This window comes from Gouania willdenowi, unplaced genomic scaffold (assembly GCF_900634775.1).
Source record: "Gouania willdenowi unplaced genomic scaffold, fGouWil2.1 scaffold_119_arrow_ctg1, whole genome shotgun sequence".
NCBI lineage: Eukaryota > Metazoa > Chordata > Actinopteri > Blenniiformes > Gobiesocidae > Gouania > Gouania willdenowi.
Window position 1 is genome coordinate 9,287 of NW_021144867.1, and position 15,702 is coordinate 24,988.

Consider the following 15,702-nt stretch of genomic DNA (forward strand, 5'->3'; position numbering starts at 1 on the left):
TTTTGAAATTTTTTTGATTTTATGCCTTATTATAGCCATACCTCTGAAGTTGGGTCAATTTTCAATTTTTGCCATTTTTTGTAACTTGCTGTCTTCTTAGCCTGTTTTAAGTATGTGCATTATATTTATATTAATTTTTAAGGTATATTGATGGTCTTAACTCAATATTGGAATTTTTTGGATTTTGTGCCTTATTATAGCCTTACCTCTGAAGTTGGGTCAATTTTCAATTTTTGCCATTTTTTTTAACTTGCTGCATTTTCAGCCCGTTTTAAGTATGTGCATTACATTTATATTAGTTTTTAGGGTCTAAGGATGGTCTTAACTCAATTTTGAAATTTTTGAATTTTTTGGATTTTGTGCCTTATTATAGCATTACTTCCAAAGTTGGGTGAATTTTCTTTTTTTCTATTTTTTGTCCCTCTTTTCATTCTTAACCCGTTTTAAGTATGTGCATTACATTTATATTTGTTTTTAGGGTCTATGGATGGTCTTAACTCAATATTGGAATTTTTGAATTTTTTTCATTTCATGCCTTACTATAGAATTACTTCCAAAGTTGGGTGAATTTTCTTTTTTTCTATTTTTTGTCCCTCTTTTCATTCTTAGCCCGTTTTAAGTATGTGCATTACATTTATATTACTTTTTAGGGTCTAAGGATGGTCTTAACTCAATTTTGAAATTTTTTGGATTTTGTGCCTTATTATTGCCTTACCTCTGAGTTCGGTCAATTTCCGATTTTTGTCATTTTTCGTGCCTTACTGCATTTTCAGCCCGTTTTAAGTATGTGCATTACATTTATATTTGTTTTTAGGGTCTATGGATGGTCTTAACTCAATTTCGAAATTTTTTTGATTTTATGCCTTATTATAGCCTTACCTCTGAAGTTGGGTCAATTTTCAATTTTTGCCATTTTTTGTAACTTGCTGTCTTCTTAGCCTGTTTTAAGTATGTGCATTATATTTATAATAATTTTTAGGGTCTAAGGATGGTCTTAACTCAATTTTGAAATTTTTTTGATTTTGTGCCTTGTTATAGCCTTACCTCTGAAGTTGGGTCAATTTTCAATTTTTGCCATTTTTTGTAACTTGCTGTCTTCTTAGCCTGTTTTAAGTATGTGCATTATATTTATAATAATTTTTAGGGTATATTGATGGTCTTAACTCAATATTGGAATTTTTGAATTTTTTTCATTTCATGCCTTACTATAGCATTACTTCCAAAGTTGGGTGAATTTTTTTTTTTTTCTATTTTTTGTCCCTCTTTTCATTCTTAGCCCATTTTAAGTATGTGCATTACATTTATATTAGTTTTTAGGGTCTAAGGATGGTCTTAACTCAATTTTGAAATTTTTTGGATTTTGTGCCTTATTATCGCATTACCTCTGAAGTTCGGTCAATTTTCGATTTTTGTCATTTTTCGTGCCTTACTGCATTTTCAGCCCATTTTAAGTATGTGCATTACATTTATATTAGTTTTTAGGGTCTAAGGATGGTCTTAACTTAATTTTGAAATTTTTTGGATTTTGTGCCTTGTTATAGCCTTACCCCTGAAGTTGGGTCAATTTTCAATTTTTGCCATTTTTTGTAACTTGCTGTCTTCTTTGCCTGTTTTAAGTATGTGCATTACATTTATAATAATTTTTAGGGTATATTGATGGTCTTAACTCAATATTGGAATTTTTGAATTTTTTTCATTTCATGCCTTACTATAGCATTACTTCCAAAGTTGGGTGAATTTTCTTTTTTTCTATTTTTTGTCCCTCTTTTCATTCTTAGCCCGTTTTAAGTATGTGCATTACATTTATATTAGTTTTTAGGGTCTAAGGATGGTCTTAACTCAATTTTGAAATTTTTTTGATTTTATGCCTTATTATAGCCTTACCTCTGAAGTTGGGTCAATTTTCAATTTTTGCCATTTTTTGTAACTTGCTGCATTTTCAGCCCGTTTTAAGTATGTGCATTACATTTATATTAGTTTTTAGGGTCTAAGGATGGTCTAAACTCAATTTTGAAATTTTTGAATTTTTTGGATTTTGTGCCTTATTATAGCATTACTTCCAAAGTTGGGTGAATTTTCTTTTTTCCTATTTTTTGTCCCTCTTTTCATTCTTAACCCGTTTTAAGTATGTGCATTACATTTATATTTGTTTTTAGGGTCTATGGATGGTCTTAACTCAATATTGGAATTTTTGAATTTTTTTCATTTCATGCCTTACTATAGCATTACTTCCAAAGTTGGGTGAATTTTCTTTTTTTCTATTTTTTGTCCCTCTTTTCATTCTTAGCCCGTTTTAAGTATGTGCATTACATTTATATTAGTTTTTAGGGTCGAAGTATGATCTTAACTCAATTTTGAAATTTTTTGGATTTTGTGCCTTATTATTGCCTTACCTCTGAGTTCGGTCAATTTCCGATTTTTGTCATTTTTCGTGCCTTACTGCATTTTCAGCCCGTTTTAAGTATGTGCATTACATTTATATTAGTTTTTAGGGTCTAAGGATGGTCTTAACTCAATTTTTAAATTTTTGAATTTTTTGGATTTTGTGCCTTACTATAGCATTACTTCCAAAGTTGGGTGAATTTTCTTTTTTTCTATTTTTTGTCCCTCTTTTCATTCTTAGCCCGTTTTAAGTATGTGCATTACATTTGTATTTGTTTTTAGGGTCTATGGATGGTCTTAACTCAATTTCGAAATTTTTTTGATTTTATGCCTTATTATAGCCTTACCTCTGAAGTTGGGTCAATTTTCAATTTTTGCCATTTTTTGTAACTTGCTGTCTTCTTAGCCTGTTTTAAGTATGTGCATTATATTTATAATAATTTTTAGGGTATATTGATGGTCTTAACTCAATATTGGAATTTTGAATTTTTTTCATTCATGCCTTACTATAGCATTACTTCCAAAGTTGGGTGAATTTTCTTTTTTTCTATTTTTTGTCCCTCTTTTCATTCTTAGCCCATTTTAAGTATGTGCATTACATTTATATTAGTTTTTAGGGTCTAAGGATGGTCTTAACTCAATTTTGAAATTTTTTGGATTTTGTGCCTTATTATCGCATTACCTCTGAAGTTCGGTCAATTTTCGATTTTTGTCATTTTTCGTGCCTTACTGCATTTTCAGCCCGTTTTAAGTATGTGCATTACATTTATATTAGTTTTTAGGGTCTAAGGATGGTCTTAACTCAATTTTGAAATTTTTGAATTTTTTGGAATTTGTGCCTTACTATAGCATTATTTCCAAAGTTGGGTGAAATTTCTTTTTTCTATTTTTTGTCCCTCTTTTCATTCTTTGCCCGTTTTATGTATGTGCACTACATTTATATTAGTTTTTAGGGTCTAAGGATGGTCTTAACTCAATTTTGAAATTTTTTGGATTTTGTGCCTTGTTATAGCCTTACCTCTGAAGTTGGGTCAATTTTCAATTTTTGCCATTTTTTGTAACTTGCTGTCTTCTTTGCCTGTTTTAAGTATGTGCATTACATTTATAATAATTTTTAGGGTATATTGATGGTCTTAACTCAATATTGGAATTTTGAATTTTTTTCATTTCATGCCTTACTATAGCATTACTTCCAAAGTTGGGTGAATTTTCTTTTTTTCTATTTTTTGTCCCTCTTTTCATTCTTAGCCCGTTTTAAGTATGTGCATTACATTTATATTAGTTTTTAGGGTCGAAGGATGATCTTAACTCAATTTTGAAATTTTTTGGATTTTGTGCCTTATTATTGCCTTACCTCTGAGTTCGGTCAATTTCCGATTTTTGTCATTTTTCGTGCCTTACTGCATTTTCAGCCCGTTTTAAGTATGTGCATTACATTTATATTAGTTTTTAGGGTCTAAGGATGGTCTTAACTCAATTTTTAAATTTTTGAATTTTTTGGATTTTGTGCCTTACTATAGCATTACTTCCAAAGTTGGGTGAATTTTCTTTTTTTCTATTTTTTGTCCCTCTTTTCATTCTTAGCCCGTTTTAAGTATGTGCATTACATTTATATTTGTTTTTAGGGTCTATGGATGGTCTTAACTCAATTTCGAAATTTTTTTGATTTTATGCCTTATTATAGCCTTACCTCTGAAGTTGGGTCAATTTTCAATTTTTGCCATTTTTTGTAACTTGCTGTCTTCTTAGCCTGTTTTAAGTATGTGCATTATATTTATAATAATTTTTAGGGTATATTGATGGTCTTAACTCAATATTGGAATTTTTGAATTTTTTTCATTTCATGCCTTACTATAGCATTACTTCCAAAGTTGGGTGAATTTTCTTTTTTTCTATTTTTTGTCCCTCTTTTCATTCTTTGCCCGTTTTAAGTATGTGCATTACATTTATATTAGTTTTTAGGGTCGAAGGATGATCTTAACTCAATTTTGAAATTTTTTGGATTTTGTGCCTTATTATAGCCTTACCTCTGAAGTTCGGTCAATTTCCGATTTTTGTCATTATTCGTGCCTTACTGCATTTTCAGCCCGTTTTAAGTATGTGCATTACATTTATATTAGTTTTTAGGGTCTAAGGATGGTCTTAACTCAATTTTGAAATTTTGTGCCTTACTATAGCATTACTTCCAAAGTTGGGTGAATTTTCTTTTTTTCTATTTTTTGTCCCTCTTTTCATTCTTAGCCCGTTTTAAGTATGTGCATTACATTTATATTAGTTTTTAGGGTCGAAGGATGATCTTAACTCAATTTTGAAATTTTTTGGATTTTATGCCTTATTATAGCCTTACCTCTGAAGTTCGGTAAATTTTCAATTTTTGCCATTTTTTGTAACTTGCTGTCTTCTTTGCCTGTTTTAAGTATGTGCATTATATTTATAATAATTTTTAGGGTATATTGATGGTCTTAACTCAATATTGGAATTTTTGAATTTTTTTCATTTCATGCCTTACTATAGCATTACTTCCAAAGTTGGGTGAAATTTCTTTTTTTCTATTTTTTGTCCCTCTTTTCATTCTTAGCCCGTTTTAAGTATGTGCATTACATTTATATTAGTTTTTAGGGTCTAAGGATGGTTTTAACTCAAGTTCGAAATTTTTTGGATTTTGTGCCTTATTATAGCCATACCTCTGAAGTTGGGTCAATTTTCAATTTTTGCCAGTTTTTTTTAACTTGCTGTTTTATTAGCCCGTTTTAAGTAATTTTCAGGGTCTAAGGATGGTCTTAACTCAATTTTGAATTTTTTTGATTTTGTGCCTTACTGTAGCCTTACCTCCAAAGTTCGGTCAATTTTCGATTTTTGATATTTTTTTTGCCTTACTGCATTTTCAGCCCATTTTAAGTATGTGCATATTTGTAGTATATGTTGGGGTCTGATGATGGCCTAAACTCAATTTTAGATTTTATTCCTTAATATAGCCTCATCCCAGATTTTTTTTTCTTGATTTTTAAGCCTTGAAAAAGGTTTCCCCCCCCCCCCATTTTAAGGCCTTACTATAGCATATTGCCCCACCCCCAACAGCCACCTCAGCCTCTGATTGGCCCACATTAGTCAATTATTATTTGGAGTCAAAGCAGAGTGAGTTCAGCACTTTATTTATTCTTGTTTCAGTCGTAGAAAAAACAACAAGCTCAGCAGGTTTTTGGTAGAAAACGTGAAAGTAGAAATAAACCTAAAGCAGCGCGTTTTAGAGAAGAAGGCACAGCAGAGGAAAAAAGAACAAAAGTCCAGGGAGGAGGACAAAGAAAAGCTGCTGTGAAACATCACACCGTCCTCCTCGCTGTTAGCACACGCACGATGGAGCCCACGCCGCCCGCCGCCAAAGCCTGGAACACACACACACACGAAACACTTACACACGTGCCCAACGTCCAGTGGAGAATTTCAACTCCAGCTCATACAGTAAATCATCTCTAACACTTTAGGAGGAAAAGCTGCTCATCACACAGACTGATGTTATGACAAATTCTGAGACCTAACAAAATGGTGGCTCCAGTGGCTAAAAACCACAGGCAAAGGCAGACTTCAGCTGCCACAGCCACTATTTAGTCTGGTTACAAATTTTGTCCCAACACTGGTCAAGATTAAAGTCAAAATCAATAATAATAATAATAATTCATTTGATTTATAATGCACTTTAGGAATTTAGAAAATGTAAAAATTTTGAATATTTAAAAATTCAGAAGATGTAAACATTTAGAAAATTGCAAACATTTAAAAATTTGAATTGTTCAACAACTTACCATTTAAAGACTTATTTAGAAATGTTACAATTTAGAAAATTGAATAATTTATAAAATGTGAAATATTAAAATATATATATATATTTAAATGTTTTATTAATTTTTGCATTTTATTCAGTTAAAAAATAAATAATATATATATATATATATATATATATATATATATAAACCCGTGGTTGAGAATCACTGTATCAAAGCGTACCTTCTCGTGCCAGTGCAGTAATACTGCGCTGCTGTTGTCTGACGGCCTCTCAAAGCCTTTATAGATGTATTTCATCAGCAGGTCAACGTCAGCTTTCTGCAGAGATCCCACAGCTTTCTCTATGTCACTGCTTTTAAAACTGCTCAGCACTCTGACCACCAGCAGCTCAGCACGCTCCTACACACACACACACACACGTTCATAGTGTTAAGAAGTCAGTTTTATTGTGAAGGTACAAATAATTATTTCAACTGCATTGCTTTACCAAAAAAAGGGAAGAAATACTGAATAATTAAAAAAAAAAAAAATAAACAGAATAAATATTTTTATCATGCGGGTTGACAGGTAGAGGATGTTTTACTCTTATTTTGAAGGGGTGTATCTACTCATTTTATTCTACTCAATTTAAATCATCTATAACCTAATCAATCCCAATAAATCCACATTAATTTGATTCGGTTTTGTTTAACCTTTATGTTTAAATTAGTCAGTTTACTTCCTTTGACTTTTATTCTTTTTAATGGAACTCTGACATGTTTTAACGAAATATACTCAACGTTTACTTAAATATACGCTCTAATGCATTACTTTACCAAAAAAGCAAGAAATACAGATTAAAACAAAAAAAAAAATAGAGAGAATAAGTATTTCTATCATGCAGGATGACAGGTATAGGATGTTTTACTCTTATTTTGAAGGAGAGTGTCTTTACATTCAACTCAAAAATGTTTTTTTTATTAGGTTTAAAGATTAGATTTTTTTGATCATATCCAGTTTTTTCCAAAAAGCACATGTAATAATGTATTTTAATATAATTAATAAATATTCATTTGTGATTAGTGTATTAGCTTTTAAAAGAGAAATTATGAATAATTAATAGATATTTATAATTTTTTTTGGGAGTATTACTTTAATTCTGATTGTATTCTTAGTCACTATAGTTTCTTTACTTTTTGTTTCATTTTTTATTAGAACTAAATGTTCTGTTGAAAGCTTTTGTTTTGAAATAATTGTTAAAATGATAAACTCTGAGGGCGGTGCATTCAGGGACGCTGGGATACCTTGGCGCTCTGGTTCTTGGTGTTGATTGGAGGATTCTTCAGCACGGCCTCGAGAGCAGCAGCCGTGTTCCCTTTGATCAGTTGTCAAGGACAACAACAACAACAACAAACAAACGTCTGAAAGCTTCTGATCTAACGTAAAAACAATCCTAAAGCTGCTACTTTATTACTTTTAAAAATAAAAACACACTCAAATTAAAGTGCTGAGTCAGCCACTTTCATGAATTCCTGACTCAACGTGTGAGAACCTGCAACCTGCATACCTGAGCCAGGATCAGTGCGTAAGGTGGAGGGTGGGCGGGGCTAACACGACGGTAAACAAGCCAATCAGAAGTTATCACATAAATTTTATTCTAATGAATTTAAATCAGATAAAACTTTATTAATCCCAATAAACTCAGATTCATTTAACCTCAGGTTTAGATTAAATTAGTCAGTTTACGTCCTTTTTACTTATATCCTGTTTAATGAAACGCTGACATGTTTTAACGACAGTTTCAGTGGAAAAGATAAAGCGTACATCCTTAACTTAAATTACTCAACATTTACTTAAATTTAACATGGAAACCCTTGTTTTAAACTTAAAAAGTGACCAAAAACGATGCAAAAAGTGGTGAAATGTAATTTTAAAAACCACAGAAATTGGTAAAAAGTTGCAAACTGTGGCCAAAAACAGATGGAAAAAGTGGTAAAAAGGGTTCAAAGTGTCAATACTGAAACAATTTGTTTAAACTGGTAAATAATGGCCATGACAAATTGTGAATGTGGTTAAATTGGCAAAAATAATAATGAAATATGGTGAAAAGAGATTAAAAGTGACAATAATGGGTCAATATATGTGACATGCGGTGGAAAAGTGGTAGAAAGGGGTTATAAGTGCTGAAAATGTCATGAAAGTGGAAAAAATGTGCAGAAAAGGCATTGAGATTTGATGGAGAAATGTCAGAAATAGGAGAAATTTAGCAAAAATGCAATAAAAGGAGCAAAAATATGGCAAGAAAAAGTGATGAAAATAAATTTAAATATGGAAAGTTTGGTGTAGTTGCAGAAAAAGGATAAAAATAAGCAAAAATGGGCTCAAGTTGTTCAGAAAATATTCTTAGTTTCTTAAAGGCACCTGGAGACCCTCCTCCCAGTGTCTAATGACCCCAAGGTTGAAAGCCCCTGTTTTAAAAGACAGTTGTTTAGATGTTTCTAGTTTTTACTCAACAACATGCAGCATCTTTAAAGTCCGAGTTTTCTTTGTTTACATTCGGCTTGAGTCACGTGACAACAGTAACATTTACAAAAATAAAAACTATAATCATCTGTTCAGAGTCATTCTTTTTAAAGAGTCTTTAGGAACTTTTTTAATGACTTTAAACTTGAATATTTAACACAAAAGCCGCATCTTTAAGTTTAAACTTCAATCTGCTTTAAGTTCAGATGCAAATTAACACGGTTTTTGTCTCTAAAATGACCTTTTATGGTATGTTTTACCTTCACACACAGAGATGACTTGTGATTGGTTCGTTTACCATAAGGTACCGCCCCCTGTACCTGAACACAGGGAGCTGATTGGACGAAGTGAGTTTTTCTCTAGTTTTTAGACTTTAGCAGCATTTAGCTTCAGTTTGAATGGATTCTACACAGTTTAAGTCATACTTCTAGTCCGCCTGCTTTAGTTTATATGTAGTTTCAGTCCAGTTCTAAAGTACATTTCATTAAAAGTGAGAAAATTGAGGAAAAGTGAGTGAGTCCCAGAGAGCTAACCGGACCACACCCGGAAACCGTTTTAGCTACACCCGGAAACAGAGAACATGCACAGCTCAGACAGCAGATACAAACTAACAGAGTAGTCCCACTAAGAGTCGGTCTGTGTGTGGGTAAAAAACCCTCTGGGTGTGGGTATAGAAGGCTTTGTGAGCCGACTCTTAGCCCTAGTGAAGGATATTGCCTGAGCAGCGAGTCCACCTCCGCCTCGTCTGGTCCTCCTTGACTTTCTCCTCCATCGTCTTCGTCCACAAACTTGTTCTCATCGTATTCGTCTACGTCCACCTTCCTGAAGCGAGCCTCGGTCGTGTTCTTAGACATGCTGAGAGCCTGAAAACTCCGTCCTGGCAGCAGCACAAACAGAAGTCGCTTCACTTCCTGTTTCTGCTGCTGAGCTGAACGTCCCCACAGCGGCTCCTGCTGGACACAGTCTGAACTACACACATTTAATTAACCCTCTGCTGGGCTTTGATTTATTATTTATTTATAGTTAATTATGTATACATATTTACTCTTTGTAAAATATATATATTCTTATTCATACGCACCTTGTATGTTATCTCTTAAATCACTGTTAACATTTTCATTAATCCTAATTATTTACATTAATTATTATTAATTTATACTTTGTCAGGTCTAGTTTCTCATGACGGAACCATATGGAAGCTTCTCTGTTGCTTCAAACCTGATATAATGACCAAAATAGCATTTGTTAACCTCTGATCTAAAGGAACAATTAGCACAGCTAACAGCCATGATGATAACGTGACAGAGTTCAAAACTGACTAAAATATATGTGCATTTTTACATATGACCATATTTCTCCAACTGATGAGCAGAATTTTCCAGGAAATGTACTTACTTATTAAAAGCGTGGAACTGATTTCTGCAATTGGGGAAAACAAGAATGTTTATGGAAAAATAATACAGTAGATGAAAAGTTAGGATTGGTCAGAGACACAGCAGAAATTAAATGTCCAGAAAACCAATAGTAAATTTTAGAAATAAAAATTCCATACAATTGATTTCTTAAACTATGTTTGCTCTTCAAAATAATCAAATTTGTCGTTTTGCGTATTTTTGTTCAATGGAGGAAACAGAAGCTGCATTTCACTCGTGTTTTTGTTGCTTTATTTTATTAATTCAGCTCCAAAAGAAGCAAAAAGTGCGTTTGTGACAGACTTCAATACACCGTCAGTAAGCAGCGTTTAAAAAGTTAAAAACCATGCAACACTTAAACACAGTAGCTTAGATCAAACATAACAGCTTTTTTTTTTTCAAAAAAAAGGAAACAACGGCCGATGATGGAGCTTCTTCTTCACACAGAGTTTGGCGGCGACGCACAGACGCTGATTCAGGAGAAAACAGAGAATTTTCGTGTGTCCAGAGGAGAAACCATGAGACGAGCAGAGCCTGGAGAGAGCAGCGGACGCCATTTGTTCCTCCAGATGACCGTGAACACCCGCGACACAAACAGGATACAGGCCAGCACCAGGAGCACCACTGGGAGGGGGCGGAGTCACACATATACAGTTAGTTAGTTGGTTATATTAGGTTTGGTTCAATAATAAAGATAAAAGTAAAGTTTTTTGTTTAACCCTAATTTAATTTTCTTTTTTTTAAATCATTATTCATTAATGCAGATATTTTAAAAAACAAAGCCCTGTTTGTCACATTTTTTTTGAATTTTGAGTGTGTGCATCTAAACCTGCTGCCAAGATTTACCAAATTATTGTAAATTCATGTTTTGACTGAATTATGATTTATTTTCGTTTTTGATTGGTAATGTGAATAATTGTTTTTTTTAAAACAATGTAATCTATCTTTTTTTTTTTTACCACTTTATTTATATCAAATACATTAATTCACAATAATTTCAATCTCTATCTTTTGCGTTAGCCTCAGATATGGACGTAAGTGTATAGTTAGATAAATGAAAATGTAATTTAAAAAAACAGACTCGTTGGGCACATCATTACAGTTTTTATTATTATTTTATTGATATTATGTACAAGTTTTATTATTTTATATAAATATATTATTATTACTTTAGTATGTAAGTATTTAATTAAAGTATTACTGTTGGTACACAGATAAATCCATCTTGACAAACATGTAATTTGGTATTTATTAAATTACAGACAGAGATGAAATGTTTCTCATTAATCTTTTTTTTTTTTTTTTTTTAATTCTGCCTCTAAACCTGTTTTCCAAGCAATTATTTTGGAATTTAAATATTATACGACTTCATCAAGTGCACAGAAAATAACAACGCTTTAAAGACTGTTTAAATAATACATAAACATCTATATAATGTGATGCTACATGAAGCATTTGTACCTCCAGGGGGAGCTGTTACACTACAACGTAGCACTCATTTTACGCTGGGTTTTCCTCTTTGTCTTTTTTAATTTACAATTAAAAACATCACAAAAACAGTTGCATAAGCATTGAAAGGATCAGGCAGTGACATGTGTAGAGTGCGTGGAGCAGGAATGTGTGTGCGCGCGCGTGTGCGTCCCTCACCTGTGAACACAGCGTTGGGTGTGGGGTGTTCAGGGTCAAAGCGTCTGTAAACGTTTCCCGCCAAAGCCACGATGACCACAGGATAAACCGTCAGGATGTTCCTCACCCAGCGATCCAGAACCCAGTTCTCTAGAATAAACCTGAACAACAATCCACACTCAGCTTCTAGCAGCACCAGGGACGGGGCGGCCCAAAGCTGGACCCTGACCCACAGCTTTAAAATCCACAAGTGAGCTCACCACACTGAGACCTCTCCCAGCAGGAGGCAGAGCGCCGCCGTAGCCGCCGTGCTGCGCTCCATTCCAGCCAGATGTAGAACCAGAGCCAGGTTAATGAGAGCAGCGATGGATGTCCACGTGGTGTACAGAGCTAAACCGTTCTGCACCTAAACAGTGACACAGCACATTCATAATGAACTACTATACAGTATATATTTATATAGTATAAACCAGTATAAATATATATAGCATTTGTGTATTTTTGTTTGTTTTATATATATTTGTTCATTTTGTGTATTTTTGTTTGTATATTGCTGTTTTGCCAATTTGTGTTCACTTTGTGTATTTTTTTAGTGTATTTTGTACTTTATTTGTGTATTTTTGGAATCAAATTGTCATTGCCATTTCTTTGGCGTTAATTTGTGCATTTTTGTTGTTGTTTTGTGTGATTCTTTTCAAACTCATTTTGTATTCTTGTAGTTTTGCTGTCTTTTGTTTCTGTTATTTTCTTTTTCTTTTGTTTCATTTGTGTATTTTTCTTTGTTTTTTTTAAGGTCATTTTGTGTATTTATATTGTCTTTTTAATCTTTCTGTCATCATGTGTGTTTTTGGAACTCTTGTGTTGGTGTTCTCGGTGAATAAGTGACTCATATTGCAGCGTGTGACGTGTCGTACCAGAATCCTCAGACAGGACAAGTCCCTCCGATGGTACGAAGCCAACCACAGCCCATAATAATCAGTGGCGTAGCAGCAGCAGAACAGAGCGCCCACGTTAGTGATGACCACCAGGAGGAGGACCACCAGAGACACGGACATCATCTCTCTGTCCCACACCAGCAGCCATGTGATGTTCAACAGGAGGTTGGAGACCCAGCAAAAGTAGAAGGCATAAGGCAGCAGACTCTGGGCCCACGACCTGCTCACACACACGCGCACACACACACACCCACGGGTCAGTAAGCCCCGCCCCCTGCCCACACCTGTAGCCACACCCACGTACCCTCTGAAGACGTATGAGGTGAGGTAGATCACCATCAGTGTGAGCCATGTGTAGATCACGCCCCAGATGGAGAAGGTCCAACCAGCTGGAGTCACGTCCGTCTCAAAGCGTGATGACACATTCCCAGTGGACGAGTGGAACGGACCTGGAAACCATCACAGGAAGTTATTGTTAGCTCAGTGTGTCCAATGTTTCTGTAGAAGAAGAAGAACACAAAGCAGCTGCTCCACCACAGAGAAGACAAAAATGATAGGACAGGACGCACGGAGAGAGACGCTACGATATGACACCACACGCTAAGATAGGACACGCCATGCTAGCTTACAACATGATATGATATGCTACGATATGACACGCTACAACACAACACGCTACGATATGCCACGACACCATACGCTACGATACGACACAACATGCTAAGATACGCTACGACACACTACAACATGCTATGATACGTCACAACACGCTACGATACGACACCAAACACTACTATACAACACGCTACAACATGCTACGATACGACAACACACGCTTCGATACGACAATACACGCTACAATACGCTAAAACACTACACAATACGACATGCCACGATGCAACACGCTACAACATCCAACAATATGCTACGACAGCAAATGCCATGACACGACAAGCTACAACATGCTACGATACACTACGACACGACTCCCCACGATACGCTACAACATGATACAATATGACACCACACGCAATGTTACGCTATGACACAATACGATACCACACAACATGCTACGACGCGTTAGGCCACGGCCTCCGATATTCTGTGATCACGGAAACCAGATGGAAAATACAAAAATTTCACGTCCTTGTATTTCAAATCAAGCAGAAATTACAATCATACACTAAATATATCCTCACATACATGTTTAGGGAAAATATCTAAAACTGACACACAATTGGTGTTTGTAAACGAGTGAACACAGATACTAAATCTGAGGTGAAATGACTACTTCTGAAATGGAAAGATTTAAATATTAATATGACCCTCGTCCACATGTTTTAGGACGATATATCTCACATTGCCTCCATATTTCCACATTAAAACAGGTGGGCTAATGTTAGCATGTTGGCAAATGGCTGGACGTCAAATCTCATGCAAAATCCTATGGGATTTCAGCGCGTGTATTTAACGTAAACACAGCAGAGAATTAATTAATTCCATTAACTATATTGAACACGTTTGGTAGGATTTGAGGAAGTATTTTACTTAATTATACACTTTTTTAATGTTTTATTTCTTTCATCTTTGTTGAATTGTGATTTTTTTTCAAGTGGCTGTAATGAAAGCAATTTCCCCCTGGGATTAGAATTCTGATTCTAATGTCTGTAATGAATGATTAGACAAAGACGAGGAAACAGAAACGTGTAAACAAACACGGAAATGGGAAAATTCTGAAAGGGAAATTGGAAATTTTCAAAAAGGAAAATGGCACGCTCTAAAATACTTGATTCCAGAATGAGGAAAGTGCGTCAGGAAATAAATCATCATTTATAAAGACTAGTCTGCATGTTGTTCCTGTTTTTAGACAGAGAGAGTTCAGACTTTAGATAAAAGAAGAAAAATGAGAGTGAAAACATTTGAATAAAGAGTGAACATCATCATCATCATCATCATCATCGTGGTGGAGGAGGATGATGAAGATGAGACGTGGTGTTTCCTACTCTGAGTCAGAGGGAATGTGAGGTGAATCATTCAGTGCAAACATAAACTTCTTCTTTCTTCTTGTGTTTGGAGACACATGAGAATAAAAAATAATCATTAAAATGTGAAACAACAACAACGTGTGACATCATTGTTTACAACGAATCAAAGTTAATGACACATTTTTCTCTCTGTTGGGGAAAAAAAAAAAAAAAAAAATCTATCTTTAGAGTAATGTTGGCTCTTATTTTGAAGGAGCCACACCCTGACCGTTTTGGGAAAAATCTAAAACATCTGTCATCTGTCGAACAGATGTTCCACTTAGCATTCTACGTTTGTTTTATTTGTCCAAACTTTAGCTGCTATTACAGTAAAAAGAAAAACCTACCTTTTAACACACTTTTATAAATTAAAAAAAAAAACCCCTAAAAATAGAAGTTTCGCTCAGCACTTTGTGAGAACGGCCAGTGTCACGCTTCAACTGGTCACCGTGTTTATTGGTGACGCACTAAAGGATAACCATCACAAACTTAAAATAGCACCACAAACATGCATTTAAAGGCTTGTAACAATGTTATAGGGCGTATTTTACATTTGTATTCGATTTTATCCTAAACTAAGCGTCTTGTAGACAACATTGACCTGCTTTAGGACGCGGTAACAGAAGCTAAATTACACTAGTTTGGAGGACTTTATTGGTACGGTTTATTTTAACAATTTGTTAAAAGATCAGTGACACCATGTAGTGTTATAAGCAATAATAACACGTTTACGACGAAAGATAAGCATCAAGTTTTTCAGTTTTTTACCTTTGCATGAAGCATGCGGTCATTAGATAATCCTGTTTCCAGCTGAGTCAGAACACCAAACTCCTAGCTTCCATAACTAGTTAAACTGGAGGCGTGTCAGAGAAAAATGGACTAAAAACACTGGAAAAAAGGATTTAAAAGTGATGAACTCACCTCGTCCCGCTCCCGCCAAAGCGTTGACGATTAAAACGGCAACGAAAATCACCAGACAGACGATAATCACCAGAATCCTCGGCAGAATGTTGTCCTTCATTGTTGCTGTTGCTACGGTGC

General features: G+C 34.4%; 2 protein-coding genes across 2 annotated transcripts; both read right to left on the minus strand.

The window, feature by feature from the left end:
* Positions 1 to 5,630: 5,630 nt before the first annotated feature.
* Positions 5,631 to 9,578, minus strand: LOC114458443 (actin-related protein 2/3 complex subunit 5-like). The gene is made up of 4 exons (XM_028440812.1): positions 9,379 to 9,578; positions 7,446 to 7,518; positions 6,385 to 6,561; positions 5,631 to 5,765 (listed from the first exon to the last, which is right to left on the minus strand). Exons 1-4 carry the CDS (start codon positions 9,516 to 9,518, stop codon positions 5,703 to 5,705), a joined length of 453 nt encoding a protein of 150 aa, XP_028296613.1. The 5' UTR covers positions 9,519 to 9,578; the 3' UTR covers positions 5,631 to 5,702.
* Positions 9,579 to 10,476: 898 nt separating this feature from the next.
* LOC114458467 (uncharacterized) lies at positions 10,477 to 15,697 on the minus strand. The gene is made up of 6 exons (XM_028440841.1): positions 15,583 to 15,697; positions 12,942 to 13,086; positions 12,617 to 12,857; positions 11,963 to 12,108; positions 11,724 to 11,863; positions 10,477 to 10,700 (listed from the first exon to the last, which is right to left on the minus strand). The coding sequence occupies exons 1-6, from the start codon at positions 15,680 to 15,682 to the stop codon at positions 10,552 to 10,554; spliced, it is 921 nt and encodes a 306-aa protein (XP_028296642.1). The 5' UTR covers positions 15,683 to 15,697; the 3' UTR covers positions 10,477 to 10,551.
* Positions 15,698 to 15,702: the final 5 nt, after the last annotated feature.

Bases quoted from the DNA above. Each gene is read 5' to 3' on its own strand.
- LOC114458443 (XM_028440812.1), bottom strand. From the start codon at position 9,518: ATGTCTAAGAACACGACCGAGGCTCGCTTCAGGAAGGTGGACGTAGAC. The intron at 7,519-9,378 runs ATATCCTTCACT...ACAACTGATCAA, and splicing joins GTGGACTCGCTGCTCAGGCA to AGGGAACACGGCTGCTGCTC. The intron at 6,562-7,445 runs GTATCCCAGCGT...GTGTGTGTGTAG, and splicing joins CCAAGAACCAGAGCGCCAAG to GAGCGTGCTGAGCTGCTGGT.
- LOC114458467 (XM_028440841.1), bottom strand. From the start codon at position 15,682: ATGAAGGACAACATTCTGCCGAGGATTCTGGTGATTATCGTCTGTCTG. The intron at 12,858-12,941 runs GTACGTGGGTGT...GTGTGTGAGCAG, and splicing joins ACCTCATACGTCTTCAGAGG to GTCGTGGGCCCAGAGTCTGC. The intron at 12,109-12,616 runs GTACGACACGTC...GTCACTGTTTAG, and splicing joins TGTCCTGTCTGAGGATTCTG to GTGCAGAACGGTTTAGCTCT.